Genomic DNA, 15,065 nt, shown 5'->3' with positions numbered 1-15,065 from the left:
TTAAAATGATATATTGTTTGATTTATCTCAATGCAAATTTCAATAATCTTAACTTTTTAATAATTTAAATTAATCACTAGAAGAGATATTTAAGATTAAAATAATTCATCGATAAGCGTGCAAAGCAAAATGTGGTAGAATTTGAAGGAATATTGCTTATGTCTAAAGATATGTGTAAAATGTGCTCGATCTAAGCTTTTACCGACAACTCGACCAATAGACTTGTTAAATTGACCCGACCAGAAAACACAACAGATTTCGACCTGACTGAAACTCAATCGATGACCCACCTAGTTTTTCTAACATTTGGTGAACTTTTGAGTTTTATATCAATATTTTCAAGTTACTAGCTAGCTACTATTATTTCATTATAATTTATATTTGAGTTAATATCACACAACTATGACTTACAATTTTTTGACACAGTATAATAAAAAAATTTTAAAAAATTTTAACAAAACAAATTACACTGTATTATCTAGTTATTTTATGAAGATAAAAATAAAATAATATTAATAATAAGTAGGTCTAATCTGACTAATCTGAAATCGACCCCACCAACTCATCTAATAGGTCTATCGATTAATTATTACTAAAAATTGATCAATGAAATGCTTATGATTGAGAATTGAAGATTTAAAATTAAATTAATTTGAGGGTCAGTGTTAATATATTAATATTTAATGGACCCTCTCTTTAGACCAATTTGAAACTCAAGCACGTTCTACACTCGACTAATTACAAAACCAAAAATTAAATCTTAATCTAACTCTAACCTAGATATTTCATATTTATATCATTTTAGACTTATCTACAAGTTATAAACCATTTTAGATTTAATTTTTAAAATGTAAAAAAATAGAAAATAAACAATTAAATTAAAACCTATCTAAGACTCATTACAGACACTAAATTTATCAGACTTGGTGGATCTAAATCTTGATCTGAGTTTGAGTCCAAATTTCCAAACCTTAAAAGGTTTGAGTTCTAATCTAAATCTAGAATATTTAAGAGTTTGAATCTGGGACTAATTAGATTCAATCCAAACCTAACATATGATCATCCATACGTATGACACAGAATTAAGAATTTATAATTATTATTAAATAAATCAAATCAAGGGGAGTATATTTTCATATAAACCAAATTTAAGTAATAAATCACGTAATCTATGTCATGAGATGAGACAAATGCTCGTGCCTCATGCCTTATACTCCATTCAATTCTTTTCAATTGTCCGATATTATTATATGGACAATTCATCTTAATTGTCTCACATTTTAAAACATAATTTATGGACCAAATTGTCCTTGTACCATTCATGTAATTACCAAAACACCCTTATTTTAAAAACTAAATTATACTAATTAACCCCCCTAATCCTAATTAACCTATAAATCATTTCCTCCCTTTATTAATCTGTCCTCCCGCTGATTATATACCCCAACCCATCTTTGTTGATGTAATTCACCCATCCCCTTCTGAAACCCTAGATTTTCATCTTCTTCCTATCTTCTTCTTCGACGGCGCTACTATTAATGGCTTGAACCTACCCCCTCTGAAACCCTAGATCTTCATCTTCTTCCTCTCTTTGTCCTTTTAAAGAAGATCTAGGTTTTGAATCTTCTTCTCTCTTCTCTCCTCTCGTCTGAGTTTGTTTTTTTTTAAGAAGATCCAGTAACAGAGTCGCCTAATTTTTTCTCTCTCTCATCCTGCACTGAAGTTGTTGTTTGGTGATTGTGAAGATGAGGATTCTTATATTTCCTCACCATATTCTTCTGTTGAAACTTCTCCAAATTGGGGAAGAACCATGGACAGTGATAATAAAGAAATTTCAGCTATGTTTGATTTGGGACTTGATGATGAAGAAATTTCAGTACCTCAACCTTACATGCTTGTAAGGTTATTCAAACAAACCTTAATGTGTGGTGTTCTAAAGCTTCAAAAGCACCTGTCACTGCCTTAACCAATTGTGTGTAGTTGTATGCTGCTTTCTGGTGTTGTAACGATTGAATAGACCTAAAAAAACCTAACTCTAACACATTCATATCTGGGGAATTTGGAGGTTGTTGAACTAAATAGATATTGAATCCATCTTGATTTACAGTTTTCCTGAATATTGGATCATTGTCTAGAATGTGTGGTTTTGCATTATCCTGTTGAATGTAAATTGTTTTGCTTGCACCTTATGACCATTTTTCTCTAATAGCCAGTAAGATATTGTCAATTAGCATTGACCTTATGTGTGTCTTTGTTATGGATTGAATGAGTTTGGTTTCTAGTTCCCCTCCCTTTCTGTTTTTGGAACTTCTTTGTGCTAGCACTTGAGTTGTAAAAGGAAAGATACCTATCTTTCCATCAAAAATTGGTTGACCTTCACCAGAATACATCGGTTTCGCAACCGTACACATGAACATAATTTTGGGAACAAATCTTTTGAACTGTATTTCCCTATGTGGCTCAGGTTCTCCTGGGGTTAGTGTCATTCTTGTTAGTGTCGGTTAACAGTGACTTGATTGCATTTGTATGCTTGCGTACGTGTTTTTTTCTCCCATCTCCATACAGTTGATTGGCTAACACCCATGACATTTGCAACTGCTTGTTGACTTGTCTTTTTGGCCTTTTCTAAGGCTTGGAATTTGCTTTCATCAAATGATTGTCCTGTTGTTTCTACCAAACTTTTTGCTACTTGCATCCAATGTGGCCCCCTCCTTTTGCTAAGTTTTAACTTTAGCCCATATTCTACTGAAAGTGAACATCGTACTTTTTAGCGATTTTCCCTATTAATCCATGTGCTGGCTTCCCCTTTTTGTTAACACCAATCAATAACTCATGCATTATTTCATTCCTAATGTAAGTATCTACTTCTTTTTGCTTCACCATATTATTTTTGCAATAAATGACTTGGAAAATTAATTTTGTTTGCAATAAATACCCCCTATTTATAATGGTCAGTGATGCTGTGCTGCTTTTTGGGTTGTTTTACTCTATTTTGACGCCTATCTTTTGGGTTGACAATTTCATTTTGGCGCAGATCTTTTGGGTTGACCATTTCATTCGAGGAAGTGTATCATTTTGCCTCTTCCTGTGACCCACAGTGATAATTGCTATGTGTGGATTTTGGGCTGTTTATGATTTTAGTTTTTTGGAAAAGTTTTAAAATTTTAGATGGCATTAATGATTTTCGTTTTTTGGCACATTTTTTTCAAGTGACTAACGTATACACTAAATGCATATTCTGTTTGTTCGACCTCTTTTCTGAAGTCAATGAACGAAATGATATCCGTATTCATATGGCTCGAGAAAAGTGTTCGTTATTTGTAGCCGTGAATAAAGTGTTGAAGAGATCGAAGAGGAAGAAGTGGAAGTATAGATACAAACCCCCTTTATGAAATGTAATGTTAATTTTTCGGGGATGTAATTTTTTATTATGTAATTTAATTAATGGCAATTAAGACTTTGTATTTTTAATTATGTAATTTAATTAATGGCAATGAAGACTTTGTATTTTTAATTATGTAATTGAACAATTTGTAATTTTCCCTCCAAATTTATCCATGCCATTCAACAAAAATTGGAGGGAGTAATTAGAGTTTAATCAACTTTATTACCAATATCTACTACATCACATGGGTACACTATTTAAGGTGGTCATTCAACTTTCTTAATTTTCGTGCCCAACCCAAATAAGAAAATTGAAAAGAATTAAAGGGAGTAATACCTAGTATGGCTCTTGGTTTGTTGGGGTTCTTTGCCTATTTGGAATCCATCCACATTAAATAATAAAAATATTAATAAATATTTATAATTTTGATAGAAAAATATCCAAACAAATTTAATAAATATTTTTTGTACTTTAATTATCTTATTTTCTCCAATAGAATTAATCATCAAACAAACAAATATCACTTCTATTCGACAATTTTTTATTAATCAATCATGACCTATTATGCTCTAACCGTAACCTATTTAATCAAAATCAATTTTAAATTCTAAAAAACCTACTTTAATCTTTAAATGGTTCATTGTACCTAGACAATTAGAAGCCAATTTCATATCTCACCTTCTAAACTACCTTTTCTCATCGTTAAAACTTCAATTTCTTTTACAACACTATCATTACTAATACATACTCTAAAAATCACAATTTTAAATTCGATTTTCAATTAATCCTTTCTTTCTCTCGGTCTACCTTATGATTCAAAAACTACATCAATAATGTGGTAAGTTTTAACCGATATAACACATTATTATTTCTTGTCGAAAATCAGATCTTATTTCAGTTATAGTATGTATCACTTTCTCATGACCTCACGAGGCTAATTCATGATGCCTCGTGATTTTTAGTCCTTTCTTTTCTCAGCCTAAAAAAATGGTACTTCTATTTGTTTTCCCTCCTTATTTATGAATATTATATAATTAAATAATTATTTATAGATTTCTTTAGAATATATTATGATGATATTGAGAATGAATATTATTCTATAGGCTTAGAGTAGTTAGTGGGTAGTGGAAGGGAAAGAAAGGGAAGCCATGAAAGGAAGTACTCTCAATGAATTTGTCCACTTTCAATGGTTTGCATGTAAAGAATTATGCATTGATGAATCAACAGTAAACACAAAACAGGTGTGTCATTGTCTCTTTCTTTCTTTTCTTATTCTCCATCAAAATTTACTCCCTTCTCCCTTCTTTCTAGTTTAGAACATATGCTATTTTTAGCTACCTTATTCGCTTTTTTTACTTATTTACCTTTATTTTTATATTTCACTTTCTATTTTTATTTTTAAACAACTTCTTTCTTATTACTAATAAAATAATAATAAAGGTCAAATTGTTGAATTCGACTTTTAGATCTCACCTTAAATGAAAGGCTGACATTATGTTACTTTCTACTTTCAGTAATGATTACAATTCTACTCAAATATTTTTTTATGAGATCTTGTTTGATTCATCTTAACAAAAAATTTATTAATATTTAATTTTTATAATTTTTAATTATATATAATTATTGCTATTAAGTATTGAATCAGTATGTCGATAAACATGTAAAATAATTTTTAATGTTGGTTATTGTTAGTTGATTTGTTTGACTTCCTATTGTGTTGGGATTAATTTTTTTGTATGAGATTGAGTTACTCCTAGTTGCTGATCTATTTGATACAGTAGGACTTTAAGAGTACCTCACTAAGTAGGTCATCAAAAATAAATTATTCTTCTACATTTTATCATTAGTTGATGGTAATGTCAAAAAACACAACAATTTATTATAAATTTTAATTATACCCCTCAATTAGTATCACTTTTTCTTTTAGGTTGTTCCACCAATTTATGGTTTCACCTTTTTTTTATAATTTGATCAACAAATTTATTTTCTTTTTATCTTAATCACCCGTTTATTTTATCTGTTCCTTAAAGAAGTTTATTTGTCATTTTGGGTGTTTTATTTGTCGTTATCATAAAGAATCTTTCTATTATATCACAAATTTTGGATAAAAATAACCTTACTTATTCTCATTTTAATATTTTAATAATGTTTATGATCCCCACATATCTTCAACTAGCTTTATTTTTATATGTTTATATTCCTTATGATTCCCACATATTTCCCACTAATTTTATAAATATTTAAATGTTTTTCTTAATATTTTTAAATGTTTATAGTTTCCACATTTATTCCATCAAATTTATTATTTAATAAAATAATATATACACTGTCTAAAAATTATATTTTTCTTAATTTGATAAATATTTCTTTTAAAAATTTCATTAAAAAACAGAGAAAATAATATTCACCTAAAATAGAAAATGGTGCATTTTATATTCCAATAAAAACAATTTCTGATGAAGTAATTGTCATTTCACATGTGTTTAGGACTTAGGTGGGTTGCACAACTAATACGCTTTTATGGGGAAGGTTGTATCTAAAATGACATTTATTTTGACTTCAAATTAATGTTTGATATATAGTTTGTGTACTTGGAGAACCCTCCAATTTGGGTTTACTATTCAAATTAATGTATATTCTCTTATCTTATCGATAACAGTCGTCAAATCACTTTTCCGGTCAATACAAATAGTTTTATAATTATTACCACCTTTGTAGAGATAGAAAATATCATTTATTATTATATTAACTGTAGCAATTATTAAAAACCAGACCAACAGTAATGTAAGTACTGTTGAGATAAGCCACAAAGTTCTCCAATAACTTGGCCTATAAGTTTAGGTCAATACCATGATCCCCTTCCCTGCTCCCTAGATAGAAAAAGACCTTATATGTTTTGTTTGAAAGATATCAAAGAATTAAAATAAGAGGGCAAGAAAAATTGAATATGACTTTCAGGTTGAGTTGGTAGAGAATCGAAATGAATGAATGTTATTCATGTGAATGGCTACTGAAACTGATTAATTAATTCACACAAATTCTTAAATGAGACGGTTTCACTGTATGACCATCTTTATTAGATTGTCTCAGGGTGCATTTATGTCTTAAAGTGATCACTTATAATTTTAAAGTGATCATTAACAATTTAAAATTGATCACTTTTTAGTCTTAAAGTGATTACTTATAACCTTAAATTGATCACTTACGATCTTAAAATAATCAATTATAGAAATGGACAAATAATAAGGACCCGTCTCATGATGAGACGATCTGATACAAGACAAGCTAATTGACACATATAGTCGACCCAATCTTTTGAAATCAAGACACCGACACTGTGTTGAAGTAGTTTATATGATCAATTATTGCTTACTTAGATTGTTCCTTTTTGAGGGCTCTACATTGGTTATTCTTTGTGTATCATTCATTTTTGATCCACCCATTACATAATGTTGACATTTCTTAGCCCAACCATTAACTTTGACTAACTATAGGTGATCCTTAACAAGAACTTATAAATCCATGAGATACTCTTAGTCTTTCCCAATACTTCCATTCCATCAATCACTTTCTCAAGTGAATTTCTTTGTTTTCTACTTCATTTTACACTTATTTTTCTTCCCTTTGTCATACTTTTCAAAATTATATATTCTTAAGCAACTAACTTTTTGTTTGTTGTAATGAATTTTTCTTCCTAACAGATTTGAATTGAACACCCTTTTTTGTGTTCTCCCAAACACTTCAAAATGGCTAATATTGTACCAAATGTGGAGGCCGCGGACACTAAAGAGATCGATATGGCTAGCGTGTCATCATCTAAACGTTACAACCAAAACTCGGACTTAAATGTGTATCACAAAGTTGGTGTACCATCTAAGCAAAATTTGTTTAGAGAGTTCACTAATACTGTCAAGGAAACTTTCTTTGCCGATGATCCTTTACGACATTTTAAGCATCAATCTCGATCGAGGAAGTTTATTCTTGGTCTTCAAGCTGTGTTTCCTATCCTAGAATGGGGTAGAGGTTATAATCTTGCTAAGTTTAGAGGTGATCTTATTGCTGGTCTTACTATTGCTAGTCTCTGTATCCCTCAGGTGTGCTTCCTATTACCTTTTCTGCTGCCTTTTTTTGGTATATGGCTTTTGAATGAAGCTGTTGGCTGTCGACTGGTTTGATCAACTAGCTATTACAAAACATCTTCGTGAAAAGTTGACTTATTCAGCTAGCTTAAAAGTCAACAAAAACAATCAATACTTCTGGCTGATCAAACAAGTAAAACAAAAAAACAAACAATTAACAACCAACAGTCAACAACCAAGAGCCAAGAACCAATAGGTTTTTTTATAAATGGGTTTTCAATGAAGATGTTGGTTGTCGGCTAGTTTGATCAACTAGTTGTTATCAAACATCTTCGAGAAAAGTTGACTTATTTAAGCTAGCTTAAAAGTCAACAAAAACACTCAACACTCCTGCTGATCAAACAAGTAAAACAAAAAACAAACAGCCAACAACCAACAACCAACAACTAATAGTTTCTTTTTAGTAAATGGCTTTTGAATGAAGTTGCTGGTTGTCGGCTGGTTTTTGTTGTTACCAAACTTCTACTTAATAGTTAACTTATTCAGCTAACTTAAAAGTCAACAAAAACAGTCAATAATTCTGCTAATAAAACAAGTCAAACATAAAAGCAAACAAACAACAATCAACAGTCACAGTTCTATTTACCAAACACCCCTACAATTTACCCATTATTTGTATGTTTGTCTAACTTTGGTGCTTTTATGATGAAAAATTCATGACTTGAAATCAGGATATTGGGTATTCAAAACTTGCAAACCTTGATCCTCAATATGGTCTATGTAAGAACAACTGCTACTCAAAGCTTTTTCATTTCCAATTCAGTGCTGAAAAATGTGTCATTATTAATTACCCTGTTGTTGTTTTGGTGTGAAATGATGTAGATTCAAGCTTTGTTCCACCATTAATCTATGCATGTATGGGTAGTTCAAGAGATATTGCCATTGGACCTGTGGCTGTTGTTTCTCTTTTACTTGGGACTCTTATTCAGAATGAGGTTGATCCTACAACTAATCCTATCGAGTATCGAAGGCTTGCATTCACTGCAACATTCTTTGCTGGGATCACTCAAATGACCCTTGGATTCTTCAGGTTCTTTTCTGTTCATTTCTTAACTTATACTTTTGGTTGAGTCGGTTTCTTGACATGATATCAGGGTTAACGTTATAACATGTCACGGGTTTGACTTTCATTCAACCCCATTTCAAGTGGAATATATAGCGTCATGTATGGGAAGAGTTTTGTCAAGGAACAAATTCAACCAAAAGCTTAAGCTGATGGTTGAGGCCAAGATATGTTATATACTCTAATACGCCCCCTTACACGAGAGCCCTTGCGATAGAAGTGTGGATGCAGCATATACTCTCCTCATACATGGCGCTAAATAATTAAATATTCCATTTTAAATGAGGGGCGGTTGAGATTTGAAAACACGTGACCTCTTGTAATCCTGGTTTTGATACCATGTCAAGGAACCAACTCAATCAAAAGTTTAAGCTGATGGTTGAGACCTAGAATATATTATATATACTCTAACAAGTTTGTGTTGCATCCACACTGAAGAACTAAAACAATATCTAACCATTACTTTGGTGTGATCAGATTAGGGTTCTTAATTGACTTCCTATCCCATGCTGCTATTGTTGGTTTCATGGGTGGAGCTGCAATTACAATTGCCCTACAACAGCTTAAAGGATTTCTTGGCATCTCAACCAAAAAGTTTACAAAGAAGTCAGATATAATATCTGTCTTACATTCAGTGTTTAATACCATGCATCATGGGGTAAATTCTCTTTTATCATTATCACCAAATTGCGTGCACTTTTTTATTTTTTGAAGTTGCAGACTAGATGATATTTGGTATAAAGGGTCAATCGAAAACTATTTCTTTGTTATATCTAACAAGGGTTAGGTTTAGGGATGTTCGATGGGTCGGATGCGGTCCGGACCGAGCCTAAGAAAATATGGGTTGGACTGTATAAGAGCCCTTTAAACTTAATATGGCCTTTGCATCCGTGGGCTTGTCGGCCTTGTTTTTATTACTAAAAATTATTATAATCATTATTGATCAATCTATAATAATTAAATTATCATTTAAATTATTAAATTGTAGAAACGTTAATTCTATGAGGAGATAATCTTGAGGTTTTTATTACTAGAAATTATTATAATCATCATTGATCAATCTGTAATAATTAAATTATCATTTATAATTATTAAATTGTAGAAACGTTAATTCTATGAGGAGATAATCTTGAGTAGAATCTTTCTATTTTCAAAGGCCCGTGTTCAGCCTTTATTAAGCCCTTTTATAGCCCGCTCAATTTTAATTTTAGTAGAGTCCATTTTTGACCCGCCCATTTTCAACCCGGCCGTTACAAAACTCTTCTAAAAAACGGGCTGGATAAGGTTAAAATTAGGGGCCCAGCCCATGGAACACCCTAATTAGATTGCGTACATCTGACCCCAAACACCACGCAGGTACGTGGGAGCCATTATATGGCGCTCAGCTCGTGTTATATCCTTTTACGTTAAGCTAATGTAAACTGTCTAATTATATTCATCTGTCAACTTGAAGTGGAACTGGCAGACTATACTAATTGGAGCTGTCTTTCTAGCCTTCCTACTTTTTGCAAAGCTTATTGTAAGAGTTTAATTTGCAACATTTTACATATATAGTCTTTTTTCATTATTTATGTTTATACTCATAATTAAGATTAACAAATTTGATCAACAGGGAAAGAAAAACAAGAAATTGTTTTGGGTACCAGCAATCGCTCCATTGGTTTCGGTCATTCTCTCCACTCTTTTCGTGTTTATAACTCGTGCTGATAAGAAAGGAGTAGCAATCGTAAGTCGACTTGCCTCTATTTGTCGTGATACACATCGCACTAGTACATAAACGGTCTTTTGCATCGCCCTTTTGCTTTGGTTGTAAGGTGATCGAAGCAAAAGGTACACTTGTTGCATCGGTTCTTGTAAAACCAAAGAAACACTCCATTACGTTAATTGTGGGGTCACATAAATTAAACCCGACTTGTGTACAACAGAGAGGTTATTTCTGCTTGACTCATGGTAACAAGCATCGTCTGCATGAACGACAAGTATACCTGATCTAACATGACGATTCACTAGTTTACTATAGTTTGAAACTAAAGTATTGTAAATCGTACCCTAAATTGTGCGGAATATTGGGTTGCTGACTATGACTATGACTAATAATATAGGTGAATCACTTGGAAAAAGGGCTTAACCCATCATCAGTTCATCAACTATATTTATCAGGAGAGAATCTGCTTAGAGGTTTTAAAATCGGAGCTGTGGCTGGCATGATCGCTCTAACCGTAAGTCATTCTCTTCAAAACATCAGTCTTTACTAGTCTGTGGCTTGTGTCGTGTGTACTTCAAACTCGGGTTTTGTTCACAGGAAGCGACAGCAATAGGAAGAACATTCGCGGCTATGAAAGACTATCAACTCGATGGCAACAAAGAAATGGTCGCTCTTGGGGCAATGAATGTTGTTGGATCAATGACATCCTGTTATGTCGCCACAGGTAAAAAGTACATACTATAGATTAATGAATGGTTCGGATTAGTGTTTATTAAGAAGCTGAATTCGGAGTTTACATATGTATCGCAGGATCGTTTTCTCGATCTGCAGTGAATTATGTAGCGGGCTGTCAAACAGCAGTCTCAAACATTGTTATGTCGTTCATTGTATTCGTAACGTTGTTATTCATCACTCCGCTCTTCAAGTACACACCAAATGCCATACTCGCGTCCATTATTATATCAGCCGTAATCAACCTGATCGATTACGAGGCTGCTATTCTCATATGGAAGATCGACAAGTTCGATTTCGTTGCTTGTATGGGCGCTTTTTTTGGTGTGATTTTCGCATCTGTTGAGATTGGCCTTCTGATTGCTGTAAGTGTACTCTGTGAAACATTTTTGCTTATTGTTAGCTTGTATTGGGCATGATCGGCGTAACAGTTTAAGTAACAGTTACATTTAGTGATGTAAGTAGTTGTTTTCAAAACGTTACTGTCAAGGAACCAGCTCAATTAAAAGGTTAAGCTGATGGTTGAGGCTCCGATATATGTTATACACTCTAACACGCCCTTTCACACGAAAACCCTTTGGGCTAAAAGTTTGAATGCAGCATAAACTCTTCTTATACTTGGCGCGATATATTCCACTTCGAAATGAGGGGTGAATGAGATTCGAACCAGTGACCTTCCGTCATGTAGGCTCCTGATATTATGTCAAGAAATAAACTCAACCAAAAGTTTAACCTGATGTTTGAGGCCCCAGTGACTACTTATAGCATTCCAAAATCAAAAGTAACAGTTTTCAGATTTTTCACAATAAATTATATTCCAAATAGCTACCTTAATCGGTAATTTTACCAAATATAACTAAATATCTAGCAACTACAATTGTACAGCAACAATTATTTGGCAACTAACAACTAACTTACGCCGAACATACCCAATATATTTCCCTTGTAGAAGTATGTTGATGTTGTTTAACAACAGGTTGCTATATCATTTGCAAAAATCCTCCTGCAAGTAACTAGGCCAAGGACTGCTCTTTTAGGCAACCTTTCAGGCTCATCTATTTATAGAAATCTTCAGCAATATCCAGAAGCTGCTAATGTTCCTGGAATATTGATTATCAGAGTGGATTCAGCTATCTATTTCTCCAATTCAAATTACATCAAGGAGAGGTTAGTTAACTAACTTTTATCTTTCTTTATCATTACAATGATTAGATTGCGTATGTACAATCCTTTTGAACTTTGCCTTGGCAAATGCCTAAGAAAAAAGCATTTCGTAATGGCCAGACATATAGGCTTGGGCCTACCTAGGTTATGACCAGATCATTTGATTGAAATCGCTATAAATATTAAACTGTGTAACATATAATACAAAAAATGAGAGCTAAATTGATTCTATACTTATTAGAGATCAGTGTTCGGCTTATTCTATAGAAGTATTCTGAATTCACCTTGTAAGTATTGAATCAATAGTTAGATATTTAAATGACAAAGTATTTAGTCAACGACGTATTTTTCTTAGGGCCCAAAAGGGCTAGGCCCCCTTGATAATTTTTGGATCATTTTGTTAAACTAAAATGTCGTCCAATTTGTAGAATAAAATATGTGGTTTATTGCTTAAGAGTTTAAATTTTAAACGGGATGTTAGGAGTTTGAATTTTGATCACCCTAATTTCCTTTTACGAAAAAAAAATAACTTTAATCTCTTTAACTTACAGATGAAGATCCATCATTGTATGTAACGTAATCTAGTGTTCTTGATGAATATTATGATGGTTTTTGTGTTACAGGATATTGAGATGGCTTGTTGATGAAGAAGAGAAAAGAAAAAAACTATACAGACCAAGAATCCAGTTTCTAGTAGTCGAGATGTCACGTAAGCGAAATTATATAGTGGTTAATTTTAAAATTAACCATCAATTATAATTTTTTTAATTTAAATATCGATTTAAATTCTACAAAATCATAAACCCGGCATTTTTAAAAAAAAAAATTATAAATAGCAAATGACTTATAAATTTCGAAATTCTGATACAAACTAACACATGCTTAAAAGTAATGACCAAATAATATCAAACTTGATATCCATGCAGCTGTGACTGATATTGATACCAGTGGCATACATGCTTTAGAAGAGCTATACAAAAGTTTACAAAAAAGAAATGTTCAGGTACATACATATATACATATATATATATATATATATATATATATATTACATCCGTTCTGAAATACTTGTAGTTAATTATAACTTATTGTGTAAAAAATATCCCAATCAGTTGCATTTAAAATGAGTTGTGAAATACTTCACATGTGTGGAAGATCCCATATCACTAAAATAATGGATTGTGAACTTGTATATAATGCTAAGTGGCTAATCCTCTTAATACCATATTGGTAAAGAATGAACCTCATTAAGTATGTAAGCAAGTCGATGCTCACTATTTGTGGGTTTGTGGACCCGTGCCCACAGGTGTACTATGTGTCCACGAGGTGATTATGTGATGAATTATCACAGCCTAACGTATATTATCTCTTTTTTTAAATACATATAGCTGATTGTGACATATTGTACGGAAAATGTTGCAATCAGTTGCATGTATAATGGAACAGAGAAAGTAGTATTTTGGTATCAACAAAAGAATGGAGCTTGTTTAAGGAAATATCAACATATAACATTGAAAGAGAATCTGATACTAGCTACTTGTTCTATCTTTATGTGATGATGCAGCTTGCTTTGGCAAATCCAGGGCCATTGGTAATTGAAAAGCTACATGCATCTGATTTCACTACCTTAATTGGGGAAGACAACATTTATCTTACAGTTGCTCATGCTGTTCATTCTTGTTCTCCTAAAGTCGTCGAAGATGCTTGATCGTCAAGTTCTGGAACAGTGTAACATAATTCGCCAGTTAATTTGTCTTTTGAATCACAATTTGCTTAAAATGGTTCCAAAAGCCCAAAATCAATCATAATTCGCTTTTTTAATTCGTGATTTATTAGGAAATTAGTAAATCATGTTACATTGTTCGGGAAATATGCAAGTATTTATGATGAGGTTGCTAATACTAGAATGTATCATGTATGGCTTGTTTTGTATGGTTATATGTAACAAGAAATGAGTGAGTGTGTAGCATAATAAGGCTAAGCTTGGAAGCCGGGTAAGCCGGTGACTTAGATGAGATTCGATCCGTGATTTTAAATATTTTAGTATATGGCGTATAATTTTATCGATGAAACTAGTTGGCATCCTCTTCAATGGAATATAAATTAAGCTAAGGAAATTATCGATCCATTCTCATGTAGTGTGAATTGTGACTGTCATAGTTAGTAATTTGATCTTGTAAGTTGTGCAAATTATTACTTGATCATCTGACTCTATGATTTTGCTGCATAGCAAAAGTTACGGTGAAATTTTTTTGTATATTATGTAGCAAAATTAAAGAAATAAAGAAAATAATTTTTGAATTTTATTAAGTCAAGTTATATAAACATCCAAAATTTCAATAAGTTTAAAAGTTGAAATGCAAGACTTTGAATTTGAAGGCACAATTGAAAATGTGTGTGATTAAAATATATTTAAAATGAAGTTCTAATGATTTAACAAAACATTTGAAATTCTTTATATTTCTAAATGGGGAAAATGTAAATAGTAATATAATTTTCGAAACTCATATATTATTTATTTTAAAATAAATCTAATTATTGAGTATAATTGTTAAAATAAATTTATTGTACATCAAATAATTAGAAATAAATAATAGACAAGATTAATAGAGTAGAAAATGAGTAACCACATAAAAGGAAAAGGAGAAAAGGAGATATGAAAGGTGTAAAAGGTGAAACTTACAAGCACATAATGAAATCCAACAAACTTATTGAGATAATGAAACATGATAACTTTAGCGAATCTAGTGTGATCGGGATAAGAAGAATTTATGTGAACGACCATTAGAACTGATATATTGGTTAATATAGCCAACCATAATCTTTAGAGATTAAGGTTCTAACGTTATTGTTGATTTTCTATACTTATATCATTCA

The 15,065-nt window shown here is 31.9% G+C and overlaps 1 protein-coding gene across 2 annotated transcripts; it reads left to right on the top strand.

The window, feature by feature from the left end:
- Positions 1-4,527: 4,527 nt before the first annotated feature.
- On the top strand, positions 4,528-14,305 carry LOC130810061 (sulfate transporter 1.3-like). Of its 2 annotated transcripts, none has more exons than XM_057675992.1 (14): positions 4,528-4,626; positions 7,087-7,479; positions 8,196-8,244; positions 8,347-8,554; positions 9,065-9,245; positions 10,041-10,106; positions 10,200-10,313; positions 10,690-10,806; positions 10,890-11,016; positions 11,103-11,389; positions 12,001-12,191; positions 12,812-12,897; positions 13,115-13,191; positions 13,753-14,305. In XM_057675992.1, the coding sequence occupies exons 2-14, from the start codon at positions 7,132-7,134 to the stop codon at positions 13,894-13,896; spliced, it is 1,995 nt and encodes a 664-aa protein (XP_057531975.1). In that variant the 5' UTR covers positions 4,528-4,626; positions 7,087-7,131; the 3' UTR covers positions 13,897-14,305. The 2 variants fall into 2 exon arrangements, with proteins under 2 accessions (XP_057531975.1, XP_057531976.1); XM_057675993.1 differs by lacking the exon at positions 4,528-4,626 and adding an exon at positions 6,889-6,961.
- Positions 14,306-15,065: the final 760 nt, after the last annotated feature.

The sequence above is a fragment of the Amaranthus tricolor genome, chromosome 4 (genome assembly GCF_026212465.1).
Source record: "Amaranthus tricolor cultivar Red isolate AtriRed21 chromosome 4, ASM2621246v1, whole genome shotgun sequence".
NCBI classification, from domain to species: Eukaryota; Viridiplantae; Streptophyta; class Magnoliopsida; order Caryophyllales; family Amaranthaceae; genus Amaranthus; species Amaranthus tricolor.
Note: the sequence above shows the minus strand (reverse complement) of the source record. Positions and strands in the feature narration are given on the sequence as shown.

Bases quoted from the DNA above. Each gene is read 5' to 3' on its own strand.
- LOC130810061 (XM_057675992.1), top strand. From the start codon at position 7,132: ATGGCTAATATTGTACCAAATGTGGAGGCCGCGGACACTAAAGAGATC. The intron at 9,246-10,040 runs GTAAATTCTCTT...GTCAACTTGAAG, and splicing joins TTAATACCATGCATCATGGG to TGGAACTGGCAGACTATACT. The intron at 10,107-10,199 runs GTAAGAGTTTAA...TTTGATCAACAG, and splicing joins TACTTTTTGCAAAGCTTATT to GGAAAGAAAAACAAGAAATT.